At 46.4% G+C, this 20,150-nt stretch overlaps 1 protein-coding gene across 2 annotated transcripts in view; it reads left to right on the top strand.

Annotated features, from left to right (window-relative positions):
• The window catches only part of CLSTN2 (calsyntenin 2), a gene marked incomplete at both ends in the record, with an annotated part of 643,893 nt that overhangs the window by 600,554 nt on the left and 23,189 nt on the right, over nt 1-20,150 (top strand). For both annotated transcript variants that reach the window (XM_080695636.1, XM_080695637.1), the window contains one exon: nt 16,890-17,056. In XM_080695636.1, the coding sequence (XP_080551762.1) occupies nt 16,890-17,056 (167 nt within the window). The remainder of the gene's footprint in view (nt 1-16,889; nt 17,057-20,150) is intronic.

Genomic DNA, 20,150 nt, shown 5'->3' with positions numbered 1-20,150 from the left:
AGCAGCCCCATGAAATAATAGATGGAAAGAAACACATACAGAGCTGCCTGGTGCCACTGGGGATGTAAAGCCCAGGAAGAAGAAAAAGGTTAATGAGGAAAAAGAAAAAAAGATATTTTTGAGCTGAGATCACCTACCTGATGTCTGACATATATCACACAAGAGTAAAAATTTCATTAAACATTTCAAAAGAATGTAATGGTGAGGGTTTCTTCAGTAGCACACATTTCCCAAGATATTAGGAAATGGTGCCAGTATCACTTGGCTGGAGTCCATGAAACTAATTGGTATAGCCAGGCACTAAATTAGAGGCTACACAGGTATCATTAACCCCTGGACACAGCTGTCTTGGAGCAGTAGCCCTTGGTTCTTCTGTGGTTCAGTGCCCCAGTTGGACACGATAAGGATATTACAGAGCATAGGCTGGAGAATGCCTGTAAGAAAAGAGGGCTGTAGTCCATCAACCTCTCCCCCATGAACTTGACTTTGATTCTTCCTTATAAATCCTCAGAGACTACATTTGGAACCCTGTCACCCCAGCCTGAAACAGAAATGTGCCTCTACCTCTGCACGGCCAGCTATAACCACTGTCACTTAGTCACAGGCCTGTTACCCAGAGTGGGAAGTGGCCTCACCAAATAAAAAGTGATTTTGTAAACAATTAAGATAATCCTCAAATCAGTTAGAATAGGCTAAGTTGTGCTACTTTGACAAGCATGCCCCAATTCTCTATCATGGTTTTTAAAAAATTCTCACTTTATATTCACTACAAACCAATAAGGGTTATTCTCTTCAGCTTTATACTCACAGAAGGGCCAAGCAGACAAAACAGCTACATTGCTGGTTATCCAAAGAGAAGAAAAGAAAGCATAGTGGATTATGCACATGCTCACAATGATTCAACCTATCATGTTGCCTATTATTTTTATTCATATTTTATTGACCAAAAGCAAGTCATACAGACATAGCTGATTCCAGTAGGGTAGGGACATGATATGTACAATGGAAGAAAGATTGAAAATATTTTATAAATGAATAGTATTGACAAACACACTGCAATCTGACCCATCTAGTTAATATATTTGTTTGCTTTTCTTTCCCATGTAAAACATGCACCCACTTCTTCCTAAGTTTGAATCCAAAAGCTCCACCAGGTACTGTCTCCAAGCTTAATGTCTACACTTTCTGAGTGATTCCTGGCAATCTCTTTGTCAGGGTGAGATTCAGAGAAAGTTTATAGCCCATCCAGGTGTGGCTCCATTCGACCTAGAGATTTGTGCACCAACAGGACAAGTTATTTCTCACCCTGTGACCACCATACCCAACCCTCAACACACACACACACACACACACACACACACACACACACACACACACACGCTGTTCCACAAAATACATTTCAAATATCAAACTCAAGTATACATTTATTTTAAAAGAATGAGATAGAATAAGTACTGCAGTGTTCACTATATATTTCTGGTCCTCTTTCCGTGTGTTCTAGGACCTTTCTTCTTTGGAATTGTAAGTGTGATCATGAGTCTTAACTTGACTACTTAACTTACTTAACTATGAGTGGCACTTGCCTAATCTCATTTCCCGATGGAAAATTTAAGAGCCAGTATTACAAGGATAAAATACAGGGATGCTTACAGTTTTTTGAGAAAGTGTTATTAGTCCCAGTTTGTAGATAAGCAGACAGAGGCTCAGAGAGGCGAAGTAGCTTACCCAAAGGCACCTAGTCAGCATTCCCTACCCAATCATCCAACGCCTCTGCCCTTTCACTGTGGCTCACGGCCCCCTTTGCAAGCTGATTATTTTGTTGACATAATTATGTGTTTAGGAAAAGGCAAAGGTTGACATGTTTTGTTACAAATGCTATCAACTCTTTACCTCCTGAGACAGAGACTCCTTTTTTTTTTTTTTTTTTGCACTACCCCATCCCTATTTGTTTATTCTTTATTTTGAAACAGGGTCTCACTAAGTTGCACAGGGCCTAAGTAGCTGAGGCTAGCTTCAAACCTGCAATTATCCTGTCTCAGACCCGCAAGTACCGGGATTAGAAGTGTTTGTACACCACCATAACTGGTATAGGAACATTTTTTTTTTTTTTTTGGTGCTACTGAGGGTAGAACCCAGGGCCTTTTCTACCTCCGGGCTACACTCCCAGACCTATCTTATACTTTATTTGGAAACAGAGTCTCACTAAGTTGCTGAGAGCCTCACCAAGTAGCTGAGGCTGGCTTCAAACCTGTGGGATCCTCCTGTCTCAGCCTCCCAAGCGCTGGGATTACAAACGTGCGCTACCACGAACGGCTCGGAACAATTTTTTAATTAACAAAAAACCCTGGAACTTGCATCCCCCTTGCTAATTTTTTGCATATACTCCTTTCCATATCCCCCCAGTTAAAAAACAGTTTAGACTTTGGAGTCAGAAAAATTACTTTCAGTCCAATCCCAACTCTGCTTTTGCTAGGTATGTGGACCTTAACTTTTCTGAGCTTCTACTTTCTAATCTATCAAATAAGAGTAATATCTACCTCTCAGGATTATTATAAAGATTAAGTGATAGGCATACTGCATGTGCTTGGCACATTTTATTTGAATGAATGTGTTGATTTTAAAATATCTGCTGGTCTCTCCTCCACCCCCCGGGGAAGGGCCTTACATCTAAACTCAACGTTGAAGACATTCTGCAAGCCCTTGGCATGTTCTAGCTTCTGTGACCCTAGCTCTCCTGTCTCTCAATATGCCCTGACTTTCTTTCTGTTCCCTGAGACTAACTCTTACACACAAACCCTGATCTCCCAGGTGCATCTAGAAGTCAGAAAGGTCAGAAAATCTAGAAAATAGCCAATCAAAAGAAAAGTGTTGGAAGATCGGCTTGAAGTGTAGGCAGTGACCTGGTCAACATAGCCTTTGGGGCCACAGATACTTAGGAATTATCCCTGAGAAAAATGACCAAGCACTGATGAATTTTTGGCAGAGGAAATAGTTCTAAAGCACAAGGGGGCACATGCCTGTAATACCAGCAGTTAGGAGACTGAGGAGGATTGTAGGTTCAAGGCCAGTGTGTGTTAACTCAGTGAGACCCTGTTTCAAAAATAAATAAATAAATAAAATGAGCTGGGGTTTCATCTCAAGGTTTAATCCCTAGTACCATTTTAAAAATGGTAAAATCAGTTTTTATGGACAGAGTAAGAGGTTCACAGGGAAGATATGGGAGGAAACATCAGGAAAAGTTGATGTGGGCATACGTAGGGTCCCCTATCATTGGAATGCACACGGACCAGAAGGAATGGAGGAGAAGAAGCTGAAAAATGGAGTGAAAACTAAACCCTGTGATACCACATGGCCTTGTTAAGGAGTTTAGATTCTTACAAATACCTACATCCTTCTTGGAGCCACGGTTCTGTCTGGAATGGACCATCAAAAGATGTGAAATTAACAACCAGCAAGGCAGTCCTTATCTTTGTGTGTCTCTAAACCTTCTGCTGTCTACTTATATACACAGCGTAAGCCCTCTGTGTGAAGATCTAATTGCCTGTGGGCTTACAATTGTGGGGCGCCTTTCAGGTGCTTTTGAGGTTGGCAAGGGAACTAGCTCTCATTTGTGAAATATCCTAACAATGGGAATAGGAAATCATTTGGTAGCTGCTGCTCATGGGGTTCTCCTGAGAGCTGGCTCCGGCACTACTGCCGAGCAGTGTTCTGCAGCCCCAATTAGCCTACTGTCTCCTGTCGGTGAATCTGAAAGCCATGCAATCAGTGACGCTTCATTTTCATTGGAATTTTTCTAGTAATTATAAAAAAGGAGCTTCATTTACACTTAAGAAATATTGCCAGTAAGGCGTAGCGCATGTAACATCTCATAATCCTAGGGAAAGGTTTTTGCAGTCAGAATGGGCATCACATCGCAAAAGAGTTCTCCTTTCTTCTGAGTGGCTATGTGTACCACCTTGCCATCATTTCTGTGTTCAGAATAGTGTAGTACTCCAGGATAGATTCAGACCCTCTCTCAGGAACAGACTGGCTCATTCTGCATTGGCTTAGACACTAATGCCTCTATACAAATGACAGGTTTCTTATTTCTCTATGGGTCATGCATTAGTTTTCTGTTGCTATAATAAAATAACTGAGGCTGAATTATTTATAAAGAAAAGAGGGTTACATAGCTCCCAATTTGGAAGACTGAAGGTTCAAACAGCACTGTGCTATCTGTAGTGAGCACCCCCCCATCCCTGGCCATGCCACCTCATGAAGGATGCCATTGCATTGGTTGGACACGTGCAAATAGGGAGAAATATGGTGAGACAAAAACCAGAGCACAGGAAGAGGCCAGCCTCCTGACCACCCTCTAGGTCCGACCATATCTCAACATTGTCACCCTGGAAGCCATACTTTTCAATGCAGGAACCTATGGAGAACAAACTCAAGCCATAGCAGGTCACCACAGGGAAGAATACTATTTAAAGGACTGACATCCTTTTCCTTAGGTTTCTACTCCATCCCACTTCTCAGGACAAAAGTTAGAGTTCTACAACTAAATAGCAAGAATTATATATTCACATCTACCTGTTCCCCGACCTCTACACTGGACCTCAGCCCCCAGTACTGTGGCTCAGCTGTGCAAAGAAGTCTATCAGGAATGCTGCTGGTCATGCCAGATCAGTGCCTGAGGGAGCCCTGGAGGCTCATCCCAGGGAGCCGTTGCCTGTGCTCCAAATGAACAGCTCTGCTTTTGCCTAATTTGTGTTAGATGTCTGGGAAGGGGTTCTAATGAAAAGGCTAAGCATGTATGAAGAAGCACTGTTACAGGAAGTTTCTCAGGAAGACACTATCCTGCTTCCTTCCTGATCCTCACCTATTCCTGGTAGACCTCACCGCAGGATTCCCTAACTGTGACTGGATCCCTTGTGACCGCCTCCCCTTTCCTCTGCCAGGGGACTCCCCTCCAAGGTTTAGGTCCCTGGTCTTCCCAGAATGTCCAGCCTGTTCTACTCCTATGATGACCCTGATCTTGGATGAGGAATGCCTCTCCCCTGGAAATTGTTTTTGCTCGGTCTTATTAATGCAGCAGGAGATAGAGAAGGGACTGTTTCTCAAAATTAAAGATAAGGTTCAGAACCACTGTGTGGCTTTTGGAGGAGATCAGACCAAAGAAGACAAGAAAAGACCAAAGGCAAAGATATAAGTGGAACAAAGTGTATTGAAAATAGTTATAGCTCCTGAGATTCAGAGGAATCAGTGGCATATATCCTCAGATAGGGAAATTGGAGCTATATGTGGCCCTGAGATCCATCGTACATTTTTGGGGGTCATTTTTCTGCCAGACATGAGTATTAGACACTTGAAATACGTGCCTTCCCTTAATAAGCTTGGTCTATTTAGTACAAATTTCTCTTAATAAAGTCTGTGTTGAAATTATTCTACATCCCTAGCGTCTCTGCCATTGGAAGAGGCACGTATCAGCTGTGTCTGCCTTACATTCACACAGTATTTACTGTATCCCATCGGATGCCCCTTCCACCAGGATTTCAATATATACCTGTTTGGGAAACAGTGTAAACAATCCCTACACCTCCACACTGGGGGGGGGGGTAAATATACCTTAGCTCTCAAAAAGTTTGGGGCAAAAAGATCACCAATTTGAGGCCACCCTGGGCAACTTAGTAAGACCCTATCGCAAAAATAACTTAAAAAAAAAGAGTTGTAGCCAGGTGTGGTGGTACACTCCTATAGCCCCAATTCTTGGGAGACTGAGACAGGAGGATTTCAAGTTTAAGGCTATCCTCAGCAATTTAGTGAGAGTCTTAGCAACTTAGAAAACTGTTTCTAAATAAAAAATAAAAATAAAAAAGACTGGGAATGTAGCACAGAGGTAGAATGACCTTGGGTTTAATCCCCAGTACCACAAGCAAAACAAACAAAAAAAGAGTTGTGGACATAGCTCAATGGTAAGGCACTTGCCCACTGTGCATAAGACCCTGAATGACCCCAAAAGCACTCCAGTAAAAGAACCTGTTTGAAATGACTTAGCTCATGTTTCTCAATGTGATTTCACCGTGGAACTCACTCTGTACAAGGATGTCCCTGGAGCACCCTTTGGGAAGCATCCCAATGTAATTTGGAGGTAGGATAATTTCAATGAAGTCTTTATTAGGAGAAATTTATACTAAATTAAACCAAGTTTATTGAGTGAAGGCATGTGTTTCAACTTTCGGAATTAATGCTTATAGTTATTACTGCAGGTCTACACCCCCTTATTTGATGGAGAATTTGCAGAGGGTAAGGGCTGTCTGCTTTCATGAATCCTCAGCTCCTTTCCCTCCCCCAAGTCTACCTAGAAAAGGTAGATAATGTTTGTCAAATCACAGTTCATTTTAAGGCTATTTTGACAAAGGTGCATGGCTCAATCTGACATACACACACACACACACACACACACACACACACACACACAGGCAATTAACAAGGAGTCTCAACTTAACTTTGGCTCTATTAAAAAAAATACAGCAAAGATGGTCTTCTAGGTCTTGTAGTCAATTTGACATGGGGCTGCATTTGGTTTGAAGATGGCAGAGTTGGAATCAGGTTTAAAGTTCAGTGAATCAGGTCTAGAACTTGTATAACTGAACTGTAAGTCTAATTTTATATCTTATTCTGAGGATTATGGTAGAATATTTGAGGATAATCTTAAAGAAAAAAAATTATCATTTTAATGTCTCTGAGTGATAGATGGCAGGAGGAAGGAGGAGACCTTCCCACCTTCCCACCACTGTACTCAGCCGCCATGTTTGAGCTAGTGGCATGCACCAAGCACTATGCTGAGCTGTTTACATGGGTTCTTCTGTAGACCCCATATTGCATATGAGGGCCAAGAATCACATAAAGCCTGGATTTTAATGCATATCTTTGCCACTAAAACCTTACCATTCAATACACTGCTGGACCACCACAGCCAAGGAAGGCAGAGTCCGAAGATTCTGGTCTCTGGAGTCAAATCATTCACCCAGATTTCCCGGGCATTTTCCCCACAGATTGAACAAGGTCATGCTGAGGTCTAAAGATAACTACAGGCTCACTGGGGATCGTGGTTTAGTGAGAAGAGGACTGAGTTTGGAGTTTGTAGAAGGCCATTCAAAGACTCTGGGTCTTTGAAGATGATCTTGCCTCTCTTGGGCTCTCAGTCCCCTCTCCTGGAGAACAGAGGCAATATACCAGATGACATATGAGGACTCTCTAATTCTGTGAATTTAGGTCCCCAACTCCAAAGAGCTGACCTTTGGTGTCATCTTTAAGTCAGATGTTTCGCTCACTGTGATGCTACAGAAATGTTTTTTATAAAGGCAGAAACCAGGGTGCATAAAAATAAAGGGATGCAAAGACCTGCTGGGAATGAGTCAGGGCCAGCCATGATGACAGATGATGTTTCTCCACAAGTCACCTGCAACCTACATGTATGTGAGCTTCCCCTGGGGTGGTGCAGACAGAGTTTTAAAGCTGCAGCTTTGGAGGGTTTATTACACACTTCACTTAGTCGTTAGTTCCATGGGTGTCTCCATCACTGAAATGAGGAAATAAGAGAAAGCAAGATTTCAGACAGTCTTGCTATTTGCATGGCGCAAAATTGATACTCAGCCATCCATGAAATTGTGTTCCTGGAGGGGCATCTCCATCCACCAGCCTTGCTCAGAGTCGTATCAAGCTCGGGCAAGAGGGAACATGGCCCTATTCTTCCCCATATGATTCTCAGACTAAACAGCTATGAAATGACCAGGAAAGACCAGTAGTATCTAAACACACTTTGTTCAGAGAGCAGACAATACATTCACATTACATAGATCTTTTCCCTCAAATTATGCTTAGAGGAAATTGAACGTTACTGATTTAAAAGCTGTCTTTATAGTAAGTAGGCCCCACCTCTCCAAGGAAAGAAAGCTGGGTAACGGGAGATGGATATGCAGCTCTTCATTCCCAGTGCCGTCTCCGGCTTAGAATAAGATGGGCAACATCAACTCATGTCTGCCAAATACAGTCGTTCCTCAATATCTGCAATAGATTGGTTCCTAGACCCCCTGCAGATAGCAGAATCCAGAGATGCTCATGTACCGTCTATGAAAGAGTTCAGTATTCCCATAAGCCTATACACATTCTCCTCTATACTTGAAATTATCTATCCCTAGATTACTTGTAATGCCCAAAGTAATGTAAATGCTGCGTCATGGTTTTTATATTGTGTTGTTCAAAGAATGAGGACAAGAAATAGTCTGCACATTCAATACGGGCAGAGGTTTTAAATAATTTTTTATCTGTGGACACAAAACTAGAGGAGACAGAGGCCCACCGCATTGCTGTTTTTTGAGATAACTGCGTTTGGCTGTTTTTGTTTTTTCTGATAAACCTGATACCAGCCACTAGGAGTCTCTGCTGAAGCTATCTGGAGTCCACAGAACCCAGGAAAATTGGGCATTCTTCCCCCACATTATGTCAGTCCAACCCATCCCTCTCCAATCTTCCTCGTACCTTGCCAGTAACATCTTTATGTGGGGTTCAGGGCAAAGAATTGGGAGACAAGCAACACCCACATCTGAATCTTAGCTTCATTCATTTGTGGCCTTGGGCGAGTTATAGAATTTGGTTGGCTCCATCGATAAGAGGAGTTGTAGATATAACAAGAATCTCAGTTCAACAAGAGAAAATGCCTCTCCCACCCCCATCTTTTTCTTCAAGCCTTCATTCCATCTGAGTGGGGAGAGTCAACCCCCCACAGATTTGGAATGCTCCATTTCCTTAGGGTGACTGGTTGCAGAGGGGGCTATAGAATACTGGGGTGCTGAGGGGCCCCCCAGCACCTTTCCATGCAGGTGTCCACTGATGGAGCCCACCTCTCATGGTCCCCAGTCACTGATGGTTCTCCAGGTCTGGAGCTGTCTTGCTATTTCCTTACCTTACATAGGGGCCTGCCCATGTTTCTCATGCTTTTTCTATAAGTCTGTCATGGTCCACCTGCCCAGCTGTGCCAGGTCAGCAAGCCCTTTTGGCATCCCACACCCCTGCGAGGGCTCAGCCTAAGAAGCAGCATCAGGCAGCTCCACTCTGTATCTCTGGTGTCATCTCCCCTCCCTGCCACCTCAAACCCTGCACACCTGAGGGGAAGTCAGATTCTCCTCCTCTCTTCTTCCCCAAATGGGAACCCATTCTCATTCTTTCCTGTCCTCTCAAGAGCTTAGGCTTCTGGAAACCACACCAGGAAAAGCTTCAGTTTTAGTCTCTTGGCCATCCCTTTGTGGCCAGGTGAATGAAATGCCAGGGAAAACAGAAAGAACAGAGGCTAAGACCTCCATGATACTACCCTGCCATTTAGATTAAATACAGTAGCACAGCCGTGCGTGGTGGCGCACGCTTGTAATCCCAGCATTCTGGAGGCTGAGACAGGAGGATCACGGTTCACGGACAGCCCCAGCTACTCAGTGAGGCCCTCTGCAACTCAGTGAGACCCAGTTTCAAAATAAAGAATAAAAAATAGGGTAGGGGGTGTAGATTGGAAGTCGAATGCCCCTGGGTTCCATCCCCAGACCTGCAAAAAAAAAAAAAATACAGTAGTACATCAAAGAAATTGTCACATCCCAAGGACCTAAGAAATGGTGGCTCTTTTGGCCCCTCTGGCTTACTGATATAGATATTATTGATATTATTATCTTTATCACTTCTTTAAAAATTAATCATGTAGTGCTTGAGACTACTATACTGGCAACTTATTCTTACAATTTTTATTTTCTTTTATCAGCATCTATGCCTTATTCTCTCTGTTCTATGTAAGTTCCTGAAGGACATGACGCACATCTTATGATTAACTGAATTTAAAAGTGATGTATACAGCAAACACTTTAAAAATGGGTGTAGAGCTAGGCTCAGGAATCCAAAACCATGCTTGTAAATACTTACAGAAGGCTCTCTGTAGAAAAATTCAGGTCATTTTTTAAAAATGATTCATGCCCATGTTTATTCTAAATATTAACAGGAGCTGTCTGGGCCTCTGGCCCTGACCCTGGGCGGGTGGGCAGGCGCTGGCGGGGCACCCGGAGGCGACCCCCTCTCCACCCGGCAGGACCCTGTGGTCCAGGCCTCCGGCCCCGACCCTGGGCGGATGGGCAGGCACTGGCGGGGCACCCCTAGGTGACCCCCTTTCCACCCGGCAGGACCCTGTGGTCCAGGCCTCCGGCCCCGACCCTGGGCGGATGGGCAGGCGCTTGTGGGGCACCCCTAGGTGACCCCCTTTCCACTCGGAAGGACCCTGTGGTCCCGGCCTCTGGCCTGGATCCTGGGCGGGTGGGCAGGCGCTGGCGGGGCACCCCTAGGTGACCCCCTTTCCACCCGAAAGGACCCTGTGGTCCAGGCCTTTGGCCCCGACCCTGGGCATGTGGGCAGGCACTAGTGGGGCACCCGGAGGCGACCCCCTCTCCACCCGGAAGGACCCTGTGATCCGCGCCTCTGGTCCGGATCCTGGGCGGGTGGGCAGGCGCTGGCGGGGCACCCCTAGGCGACCCCCTTTCCACCTGGAAGGACCCTGTGGTCCCAGCCTCTTGCCCCGACCCTGGGCGGGTGGGCAGGTGCTGGCGGGACACCCTTCAGCGACCCCCTCTCCACCTGGAAGGATCCTGTAAAAAAGGAAAAGAAAAAGAAAAAAGGAAAACATTGGAGAGGGGTCAAGGAGGCCGTGGCGGATGCCAGGATACTGGAGATGCAGACAAAACTTATCCAAATGAACTGGAATTATTGGAAAAATTCCCGCTCTGGAGGACTGCTTCTTCTCTACATTGTTAAGAATCTTGGACATCAACTGTAAGGAGAGAGACTTTAGTGGAGACCAAGGAGAAAGGCGGTGCTGAAAGCGGTCTCTATGTTGGCAGTGGAGAATTGTATTCAGGAGAAGCAGAAATCGGAGCCTACCAACCTTATTTTTTTTTTTTTTTTGGAGAAATTACACCAAAGGTCAAATGCTACCGTTGTGCATGCTTAGGAACACTGGGCAACATTTAGAGTGGAAAAAGAGCTTGGGAAAGATTTGAAATGGTGGAGGCAGTGGCAATGGTAGTTGGCAGTACTCAGGTGAGGCAGAGATCTGATGCATTACATCTGGAACCTTTGAAGTAATGACCCCAGAGGCAGAATGCTACCACCACGCACCCTCGAAAACATGGGACAAATGGTTGGGCAAAGAGGGTGCTTGGATTAGAGCCTGCCGAGGAGTGAGGCCAGTGATGGACACAGCAAAGCTGGGATTGGAGCCTGTTGTGAGGCAAGGCTGGTGCTGGAGCCTCCGAGGCGGGATCGGAGCCTGCCGAGTGGTTAGGCCAGTGCTGGGGCCAGTGAAGCCGGGATCAGATCATGCCGTGAGGCAAGGCCGGGGCCTTGGAGGCTGGGATCGGAGCCTGCTGAGGGGTTAGGCCAGTGCCGGGGCTAACAAGACCGGGATTGGAGCCTGCCATGAGGCAAGGCCGGTTCTGGGGCCTCTGAGGCCGGGATCGGAGCCTGCCAAGGGGTTAGGCCAGTGCCGGGGCCAATGGCCAGCATCGGAGCCTTCCGTGAGACAAGGCCACTATTGAGGCCTCCAAGGCCGGGATCAGAGCCTGCCGAGGGGTTAGGCTGGTGCAGGGGCCAGCGTGGCCAGGATCGGAGCCTGCTGTGAGGCAAGGCCGGTGCTGGGGCCTCCGAGGCCGGGATCGGAGCCTGCTGAGGGGTTAGGCCGGTGCCGGAGCCAGTGGCCAGCATCGGAGCCTTCCGTGAGGCAAGGCCGCTATTGAGGCCTCCGAGGCCAGGATCAGAGCCTGCTGAGGGGTTAGGCCGGTGCTGGGGCCAGCAAGGACGGGATCAGAGCCTGCCATGAGGCAAGACCGGTGCTGGGGCATCCGAGGCCTGGATCGGAGCCTGCCAAGGGGTTAGGCCAGTGCTGAGGCCAGTGAAGCCGGGATCGGATCATGCCATGAGGCAAGGCCGGTGCTGGGGCCTTCAAGGCTGTGATCGGAGCCTGCCGAGGGGTTAGGCCGATGCCGGGGCCATCGGCTAGCATCGGAGCCAGCCATGAGGAAGGCCAGTTCTGGGGCCTCCGAGGCTGGGATCAGAGCCAGCTTAGGGGTTAGGCCAGTGTCGGGGCCAGAGAGACCAGAATCGGGGCCTTCCATGAGGCAAGGCCGCTGCTTGAGCCAGTGAGGTCTGGATCAGTCCACCAGGTAGCCAGGCCACAACTGGGGCCGTCAAGAGTGGGATCGGTATTTGCAACACACATGCAGAGAGAAATATTGCAAAAAATTAAAACCAGATGCTTCCCCTAATCAGCAATAACTAGGAGGAAAGGGGCAACAGGAAGTGGTCGAGCTATAGAAAGGGCCCTATAGTGAAACAATTAAGGTGACCAGTCAGAGGGTATGAAATAGGGGAAGATGGAGCCTCTTTAAAATGCAGGAGGTACATAAACATATGTATCAAAGTTAATCACCAAACAAGCATGGGATCGAGGGAGGGGGAGGGAATGGGATGGGGAGTGGATGAGGGCTAATTGGATGATGTGTACTTGTATACCCTCTCAAGTCTTGTATTCCAATGTGATGTATGATTACAATGCACCAATAAAAATTTAAAAAATAAATAAATAAATATTAACAGGAGCAACAGGGTCCATGCAGGCACTCTTGAGATGAAAAAATTCAACATACCTATTATTTAAAAAAATTGCACATCGCAACCACCACTGGGTGCAAATACATTTCACATTTTATCCTGGCCTCCTATTGCAAAATGCTAATTGAATTGATTTTTCTGGAGCCCCGTCACTAAAAATAGATTGCAAGATCTGGGATTCCTGAGTCAAAAATATGGAACATGGACCTGTTTTTTGCTGAGAGAAAATAGTAGGTAGAAAAATGGCTTTGTGTCCAAGAAAGTCTCCAAATTTGGCCTTTGAGGTTGGAGCCATTAAGTGAGGAGCTGAGAAAGGTGAATTGATGGATTGCACTGTGTTTTCTTGGTCTCACCCTGACGCCCTATTTGGTGCTATCCCTGGATGGATGTGCTCACGCTGTAGGGACACATCCTTTACAACTTCCTAAAATGTAGCCTTAGGCCACCTACTCCCTCTCTCTAAGACTGAGTTTTCCCACCTGTAAGTGTAGAAATGGGTACCATCCTCCCAGAGGCCTTATTGAGGATTTGATGAGATGATGCCTGTTGAGGACTTTACATGGAGTTGGACATGAGTTTACTGTCCACTAAATGATAGCTGTTGGATCTGCTTCTCCAGGGTGGAGAAGAGAAGGCTACCCGGGGAGTTACAGCATTCACCATCCATACTCAGGTTTAAACCCTCCTTTCTGCAGGTCAACAAAGATATTCTGTTGCTAGACCTGGAACATACTAATGGGTGAGGGGTCCCCTTTACCTCGAGGTATTTTAGCGTCTAGAGCAAAAGACCTCAAATTGGCTTCCCCGCAGCCATGGACCACCTCCAGCCATTCCTCAAAGCCAAAACTGACTTGGAATTGCCCATGAGCTGAGCAATTCAGAAGATATTTCTTTCACTTCCAGAGAAAAGACTCGCTGAGTGAGAAAGAACAATACTGTGAGTCAAAATGGCTTCTCCCACAAAGATATGGGAGCAGTCCCCGCAGCTGAGGACACCCCAAAGCACAGCGGTGAGGACGTCCACCGGAGTCCCACTCAGTCCTGCCAGGACTCGCCTGGCTCTGTGCGCCTCCAGTTTCTCTTCTTGACCTTAGTCTAATGGCCAAAAGGACTGCTGCTGCCCTTAGCCTTCTGTCTTGACTTCCCAGTCTCCAAGGAAAGACAGCAGGAATTGGTTGGAGATTTTTGGAAAGAAAAGCAGAAGCTTTATTTTCAAACTCTGCAAGTCAACATCTCTCGTGATCCCAGCCCAATATGGTCTCCTTGTTATTTCTGGACCAATCCCTATGCCTTATCCATCACCAAGTATGATGTGCTTATCTATCACCAAGTAGAATGGGATTCATCCTGGTACTGAGTCCCTGGTCCACACCCAATCAATCCCTGGAGCAACAGGGATGACATAACCTTATTAGGATTTAACCAAGTACAGTCCATCCCTAGCACTTGAGTCAACCCTCTAAACCACAGGGCTGCCTTAACCAGAGGAAAAGAATGAGGTAGATGTTGACGAGACAGACACAATGCCCACAATGCTTTGCTGGTATTCGACTCACCATCTCCTCTAATTCGGCAGGCAGTTATAAAGTGTCTGCTGCATGCCAGGTAGAGAGGCCAGGAGGCCAGGAGGACACAAGAGGCCAAGTGTTGTTGGAAAGAATAAACGAGCCGATGTATGCAAAGTGCCTGGTGCAGCCCTCAGCCCCTAAGACTCTTCAGTATTGTCTTCATTAAAATGAATAATGTATGAGTGGTCCCTGCTATCCGGGAGAGAGGGACTTAAACTAATAAATTATAGCAGCGTGCAGAATAAGCCTGCAGGTAGCATCAAGGAGAGATCACATAAGGGGTATGCAGTAGGTCCGACCTCGTCTAGCTCCGTGGCTCTTAACCTTGGCTTCATAGTTGATTCACCCAAGAAGCTTTTAAATTCTTCATAGCAATGAAGTCAGAATCCCTGGGGGTGAGACCAAGCACCAGGCTTCAGATGACTTTTTAAAGATCTACAGATGATTAAATATGTATCCAAGGTTGAGAACCACAATTTTTGTCTTCTAAGGACATCGATGCACACGTGTAAACCATTTGCCAGCAATGCCAGGCAGCAGTGAGGGAGACATTAAAATTGATTGTCTGTGTTTCATGGGCAAAAAGAGAGAGATGGAGAGAGGGAGAGAGGGAGAGAGAGGGAGAGAGAGGGAGAGAGAGGGGGGGAGGGATTGCACAGAGTGGCAAATAGGGCATCATGGACAGAGGACTAGGTGTCAGTGATAGTGAACAGAAGGGGACAGGGAACTTAAGGGACCTTGACGAATTGAGGAGGAGAATGGTCTCAGTGTGAGGAGGAACAAACGTAAGCAAAGGTAATCAGCAAACCTGGAAGATCTATCAGCCTGGTTCCAATCAGGAAAGAAAACCCACCGGGTAATTTCTATAGGAAAGCATAAAGGATTTTGAACTCTGGCCAAGCATATGGCATAGTACTGTAATTCCAGTACTTGGATGCCTGAGACAGGAAGATCATGGGTTCAAGTCCAGCCTCAGTAACTTAATGAGGCTCTCTGCAACTTAGTGAGACTGTTTCAAAGCAGAAAATAAAATAGGGCTAAAGGAGTAACTCAGGGGTAGAATGTCCCTGGGTTCATTTCCCCAGTGCCACAAACAAACGGAATTACTAATTCTAACCAGGAGTTAGTCACTAAGAAGACATGAGAACATTGAAGAATATGGGAGGTTCAGAAGACATCTGCTAACCCAGGGCTGAGATAGAGTGCCCCAGGGAAAGTCTGCCCTCCCCAGGCTGAGGGCAGGACTTGGTTGGCACAGCATGGCGCAGTAGACAGCAGAGAAGTCCAGGTGTTGTAGTTTGTTGAAAATCTGTCCTCTAGAGATCTGAGGAAGCCATTCACAGAGGTGTCTCTATGGGGCAAACTCTGCTACCAAACAAAAGCCTCACAGGGGGAAGCTCCAGGAGACCATCTAAGAGAACCAACAGCCAAAACCCAGAAGCAACTGAGCAGGTGGTGAATACCTGTAATCCCAGTACTTGGGAGGCTGAAACCAAAGGGTTGCAGGTTCAAAGCCAGCCGTAGCAACTTAGCAAGAGCCTGTTTTAAAATAATAACAATTTTAAAGCACCGGGGGGGGGTATCTCAGAGGCAGAATGTCCCTGGGTTCAATCCCAGGTACCAGAAAAAAAATAAATAAAAGTTTTCTCCATGAGCAAAGGGAGGTTCAGAGAGCTTCCAACGACCCCTCCAAGGAGCTAGAATTCAGCCCAGGTCCATCTATTCTCTGTATTTTGCTTCCTCTCTGGACAGTCATATGCGATCCAGGCTAGTTCTATCTGTGTCTGCTGCCCAGATATGCAAGGGCTCAGTAAAGTTCATGGAGAAGTCTGCCTGGAAGGCAGGAAACCAGGAAGAAGACTGGAGAATATGGCTCCCAGGACAGATGTCCCACAAGAACATGTTGCTTCATTGTTTTTGTTTATTTGGGGAGTTTTCTTTGCAAATTTCTTTCTTTTTATTTTTTTCAGTACTGGAGACGGTTCTATTTTTACTTCTTTATTTTATTTTATTATATTTTATGTTTGGTGGTACTGGGGTTCCTGGAAACCCTTCTACCTTAGGGCTACACTCCCAGACCTATTTTATATTTTTTTATTTGGAAACAGGGTGTCTTAAGCCAGCACAGCTGGCTTCGAACCTGCGCGATCCTCCTGTCTCCACCTCCCATGCACGGGGATTACAAGTGTGTGCCACCACACCCGTCTATGTCTTTATTTAAAACAGGGTCTCACTGAGTTGCAAAGGAAACATTTTTTATATTTTTATCAGTGCTTTGTAATAATTCATCAGAGTGAGAGTCAAGGTGATGTACACATACCTGCACACAGCACTTGGTGTATTTCTGTGTATTTTCCTCAACAGCCCACCCAACACTTCCTCCTCCAACATGAGCCCTTTGGACCCTTGCATAAGAGCGATAATGGAGCTGTGCTCTGATAGAACACACACATATGCATGCACACACACACACACACACACACACACACACACACACACACTCACACATACAATTTGTTTCTCAGATTCAGGGGACACACAGTCAATGCAACCATGGCTCCCTGGCCAGATGGTGCCTGATGATGGCAATTCTACCCAAAGCTCCACCACAGGGCAGATGACGGTGCTTTCTTTTTCTTCCAGGAGGAGAAGTAGCCAAACCCCGGTTTGCTCAATTCTTCCACGGCAGCCTGGCTAGTCTTACCATCCGCCCTGGCAAAATGGACAGCCAGAAGGTGATCTCCTGCTTACAAGCCTGCAAAGAAGGGCTGGATATTAATTCCTTGGAAAGCCTGGGACAAGGAATAAAGGTAAGGCAGGAGCTGGTGTCGCCCACCACCAAGAAGGATGTTGATTTATGAAGTCCACAGTGCCCAGAACCTGAAATAGTGATTTTTGTAACACTGCACAGAAATGGCGGCATGAGAGAGGCTGCTATGGGGGAGATTAGTGACCATGACTTCCAGGGTGGACTGACTTCTGTGCTCTCCTGAAGCTTCTGGTTCCAGTCCTCCTGTGTAATCAGTGCCCTGCACAGCCGTCAGTCCAAATTCAGTGTCCACCTGGAGGACACTGAATGTTCCTTTTGTTTGTGGCTGGTTGATCCCTTTGCCTCAGGGAACTAAAGCAGCATGCAAGAATATATGGGAAATAAATAAGTCGGACTCTGTAAAAGAGATCAGAGAAAAGGAAGGGGAAGCTGAGGTGAGGCAGCCTTAGAAAGTAGGCAGGGGTTGGGGTGGGATCACAAGGTCTTCCATTGTTATGGGGAGGCACAGATTAGCTCCAAGCAATCTCTGGTAGTCAAAAGGAATGTGAAGAGGCTCATATTTTTTATCATCCACGTGAAACAGAAATATGTAAGTGATCAAGAGTTAAAGCTATGTTCTGAGACAGGTTCCTCCCTCCTGAAGGGGGCCCAGGAGGATGTGACCAGTGATGACCTCCATCTCCCTCACAGGCAGGGTTATCTTGTGGCTTCACCTGGATTTAGGGAGCTCCTGCTGGTGCTGGGTCTCTTGGGTCTGGAATAAAGAGCAGAGCCAATGACATGGAAGCCCCTCTTGGTCACTGGGGACCCCGGTGTGCAAGGCAGGCCCGCAGCTCCATTCGGGGAGTTGAATGACACACACTCTGCCTCCTGAGGATGAGGACAGCCCCCCAGAACCCCAGCAGCTGTGACAGTTTCCTACCCTGTCTATTTCCCAAGAAAGTGAGATTGTAAGAGAGGTTTCCTAGAGTGCTGTCCACCCTCACCCACTCAGCCACCAGGGAGCTGTGCCTGCTGTCCCTCCCGTCTAGAGCAGGAAGTCTCTCTGCAACAGAATCCCCCCTGCAGGACCTGCTGCTTGCAGGGCTTAGATGCTGGGCAGCCTGGGGGGGGGGCAGTATTCTGAGACTCATGGCGGCCTTTGAATGGCAGTCCCTTCAGCCTTCCATGGACCCTTGCATTTGCTTCTGGGCTGGGGACTGGAATACAAAGGTGCATGCTCTCAGCTTACTATCTTCTGGGAACTACTTAGTCCCAGAGGGTGTTTGAAATAGAGCTTGGTGGCTGCTATAAAGACGATCAGCCAGGACATTTACTGAGGGGCTCCCAATGTCCTAGAAGCTTATAGATAGCACTGCCCTGGACAAAGGTGTCACAAATGTTTCCATTTTTCACATCAGGAATTCAAGACTGAAGAAGAAAGGAAATTTACCAAAGACCTGAGAGTTAGTGATGGGCAGAGCCAGACTTTTTTTTTTAATATAGTTATATTGGTGCGTTGTATCCACCATCATACTGAGGTGTGATAGAAACATAGGTGTGCACAGCACCTTCCTTCCAGGTCCCACCGCGCTCCCTCGGCTTCCCCATCCATAGTATTGAAATTGGTATTGATGGCTTCACAAACGTACACGAGATTGTTTGAGTTGTTTTATTTTAATCAGCTCTTCCCTCTCCTTCCCACTTCCCTTCCCCCAAACTTTTTCCACTATTCTACTGATACTTCTTGTTTATCTAAGGTCATTTTGTTTCCCAATTTCTCTCTAGTTTCCACATATAAGAGAAATCATAGGAGCCTTCACTTTCTGAGACTGGCTACTCTCACTTAACATGATAATCTCGAGCTCGGTCCATTTCCCTACAAATGACAGAATTTTGTTTTTCTTCATGGCTGGATAAGAGTCCAGTGTGTATAGATGCCACAGTTTCAGAAGCAGTTCATGTGTCGATGGACACCTAGGCTTGCTCCCTCGCTTGGCTCTGGTGAATTGTGCTGCCGTAAACGGGGACGAGCATGCATCACGGTAATATTCTGACTTCGATTCCTTTGGAAAGATACCCAGGTGTGGTATAGCTGGATTATATGGTCAGAGCAAAATTTTGCACCCAGGAGGTCCTACTCAGGAGCTCCAGACACCAGGAGAATAGCAGTCAAGGAAAGGTCCTTGGAGGAGGTGAAGCTTGAGCAGAATATGAAAGAGTGGGCAGGAGTCAACTTGGCAAAAAGCAAGGTGACTGGGAAAGAGGGCAGTTGTTCTAGGCAGATCCAAGAATGTGTGAGATAGGGGAGCTAAGGAACATCCCATCATGAACTGGAACTTCTACAAGGTCAGTGTTCCAAGTGCCCAATGTTGCAGGAGGAAAAGAGTCAAAAGTAAAACCAGAAAGGTAGGTAGAGGCCACATCTTGAGGTCTCTTAACTTTGTTTAAGTGTTTACTGTTTTTTTTTCCTTTTAGCAACTGGGAGCCATTGCAGGCTTAATCAAGAGAACATGATCTTAGCCATGAGGGTATAGGGTGCTCAGCCTGGAGACAGGGTCAGAGGGGGAAGATGGTAGGCGTACAGAGGCCTGGTAAGACAAGATTAACTTTCCAGATCACTGTTTAACCTGGATTAGGCACAGGCACACACACACACACACACACACACACACACATACATACACACGCTCATGCACACACACATACAGCACACACACCCCACTAGGTAATACCTGTCCTTGGAAGAAGCTCACAAGACCATCTCATATTGGTAAGGACCATCTGGACCACTATATATGTTCCTTAGGGGCTTGTTCCATTAATTCAGTGATGGAGCCTCCAAGCCTCCTCCTCCTTTCTGATTCTTGCTTCCTCCCTGCCTCTCGCTGCATCTCTGCTCTGAACCATCCCATGAGACCACAGTTGATAAGTTCCAGGCACTTCTGAGCAAATAAACCAAAAATGCTGGACTTAAGAGCCATGCATTTATTTTAGAATTATAAATTAAGAACCAAAGCAATTTCTATGGAGTAGTTGCAGCCGATGAATAGAAAAAGCGCTAAAGTATGTGTCACAAAAATGTGTGGGGCCTGGGGGAGGTTGATCTGGTTTTACAGGATACCACCTGTGCATAACCAAGTCACTACAAATGA

The sequence above is a fragment of the Muscardinus avellanarius genome (assembly GCF_963383645.1).
Source record: "Muscardinus avellanarius genome assembly, chromosome: 5".
Classification (NCBI taxonomy): Eukaryota; Metazoa; Chordata; class Mammalia; order Rodentia; family Gliridae; genus Muscardinus; species Muscardinus avellanarius.
The sequence above is the reverse complement of the archived record's forward strand: the minus strand, read 5'-3'. Positions and strand labels throughout refer to the sequence as shown.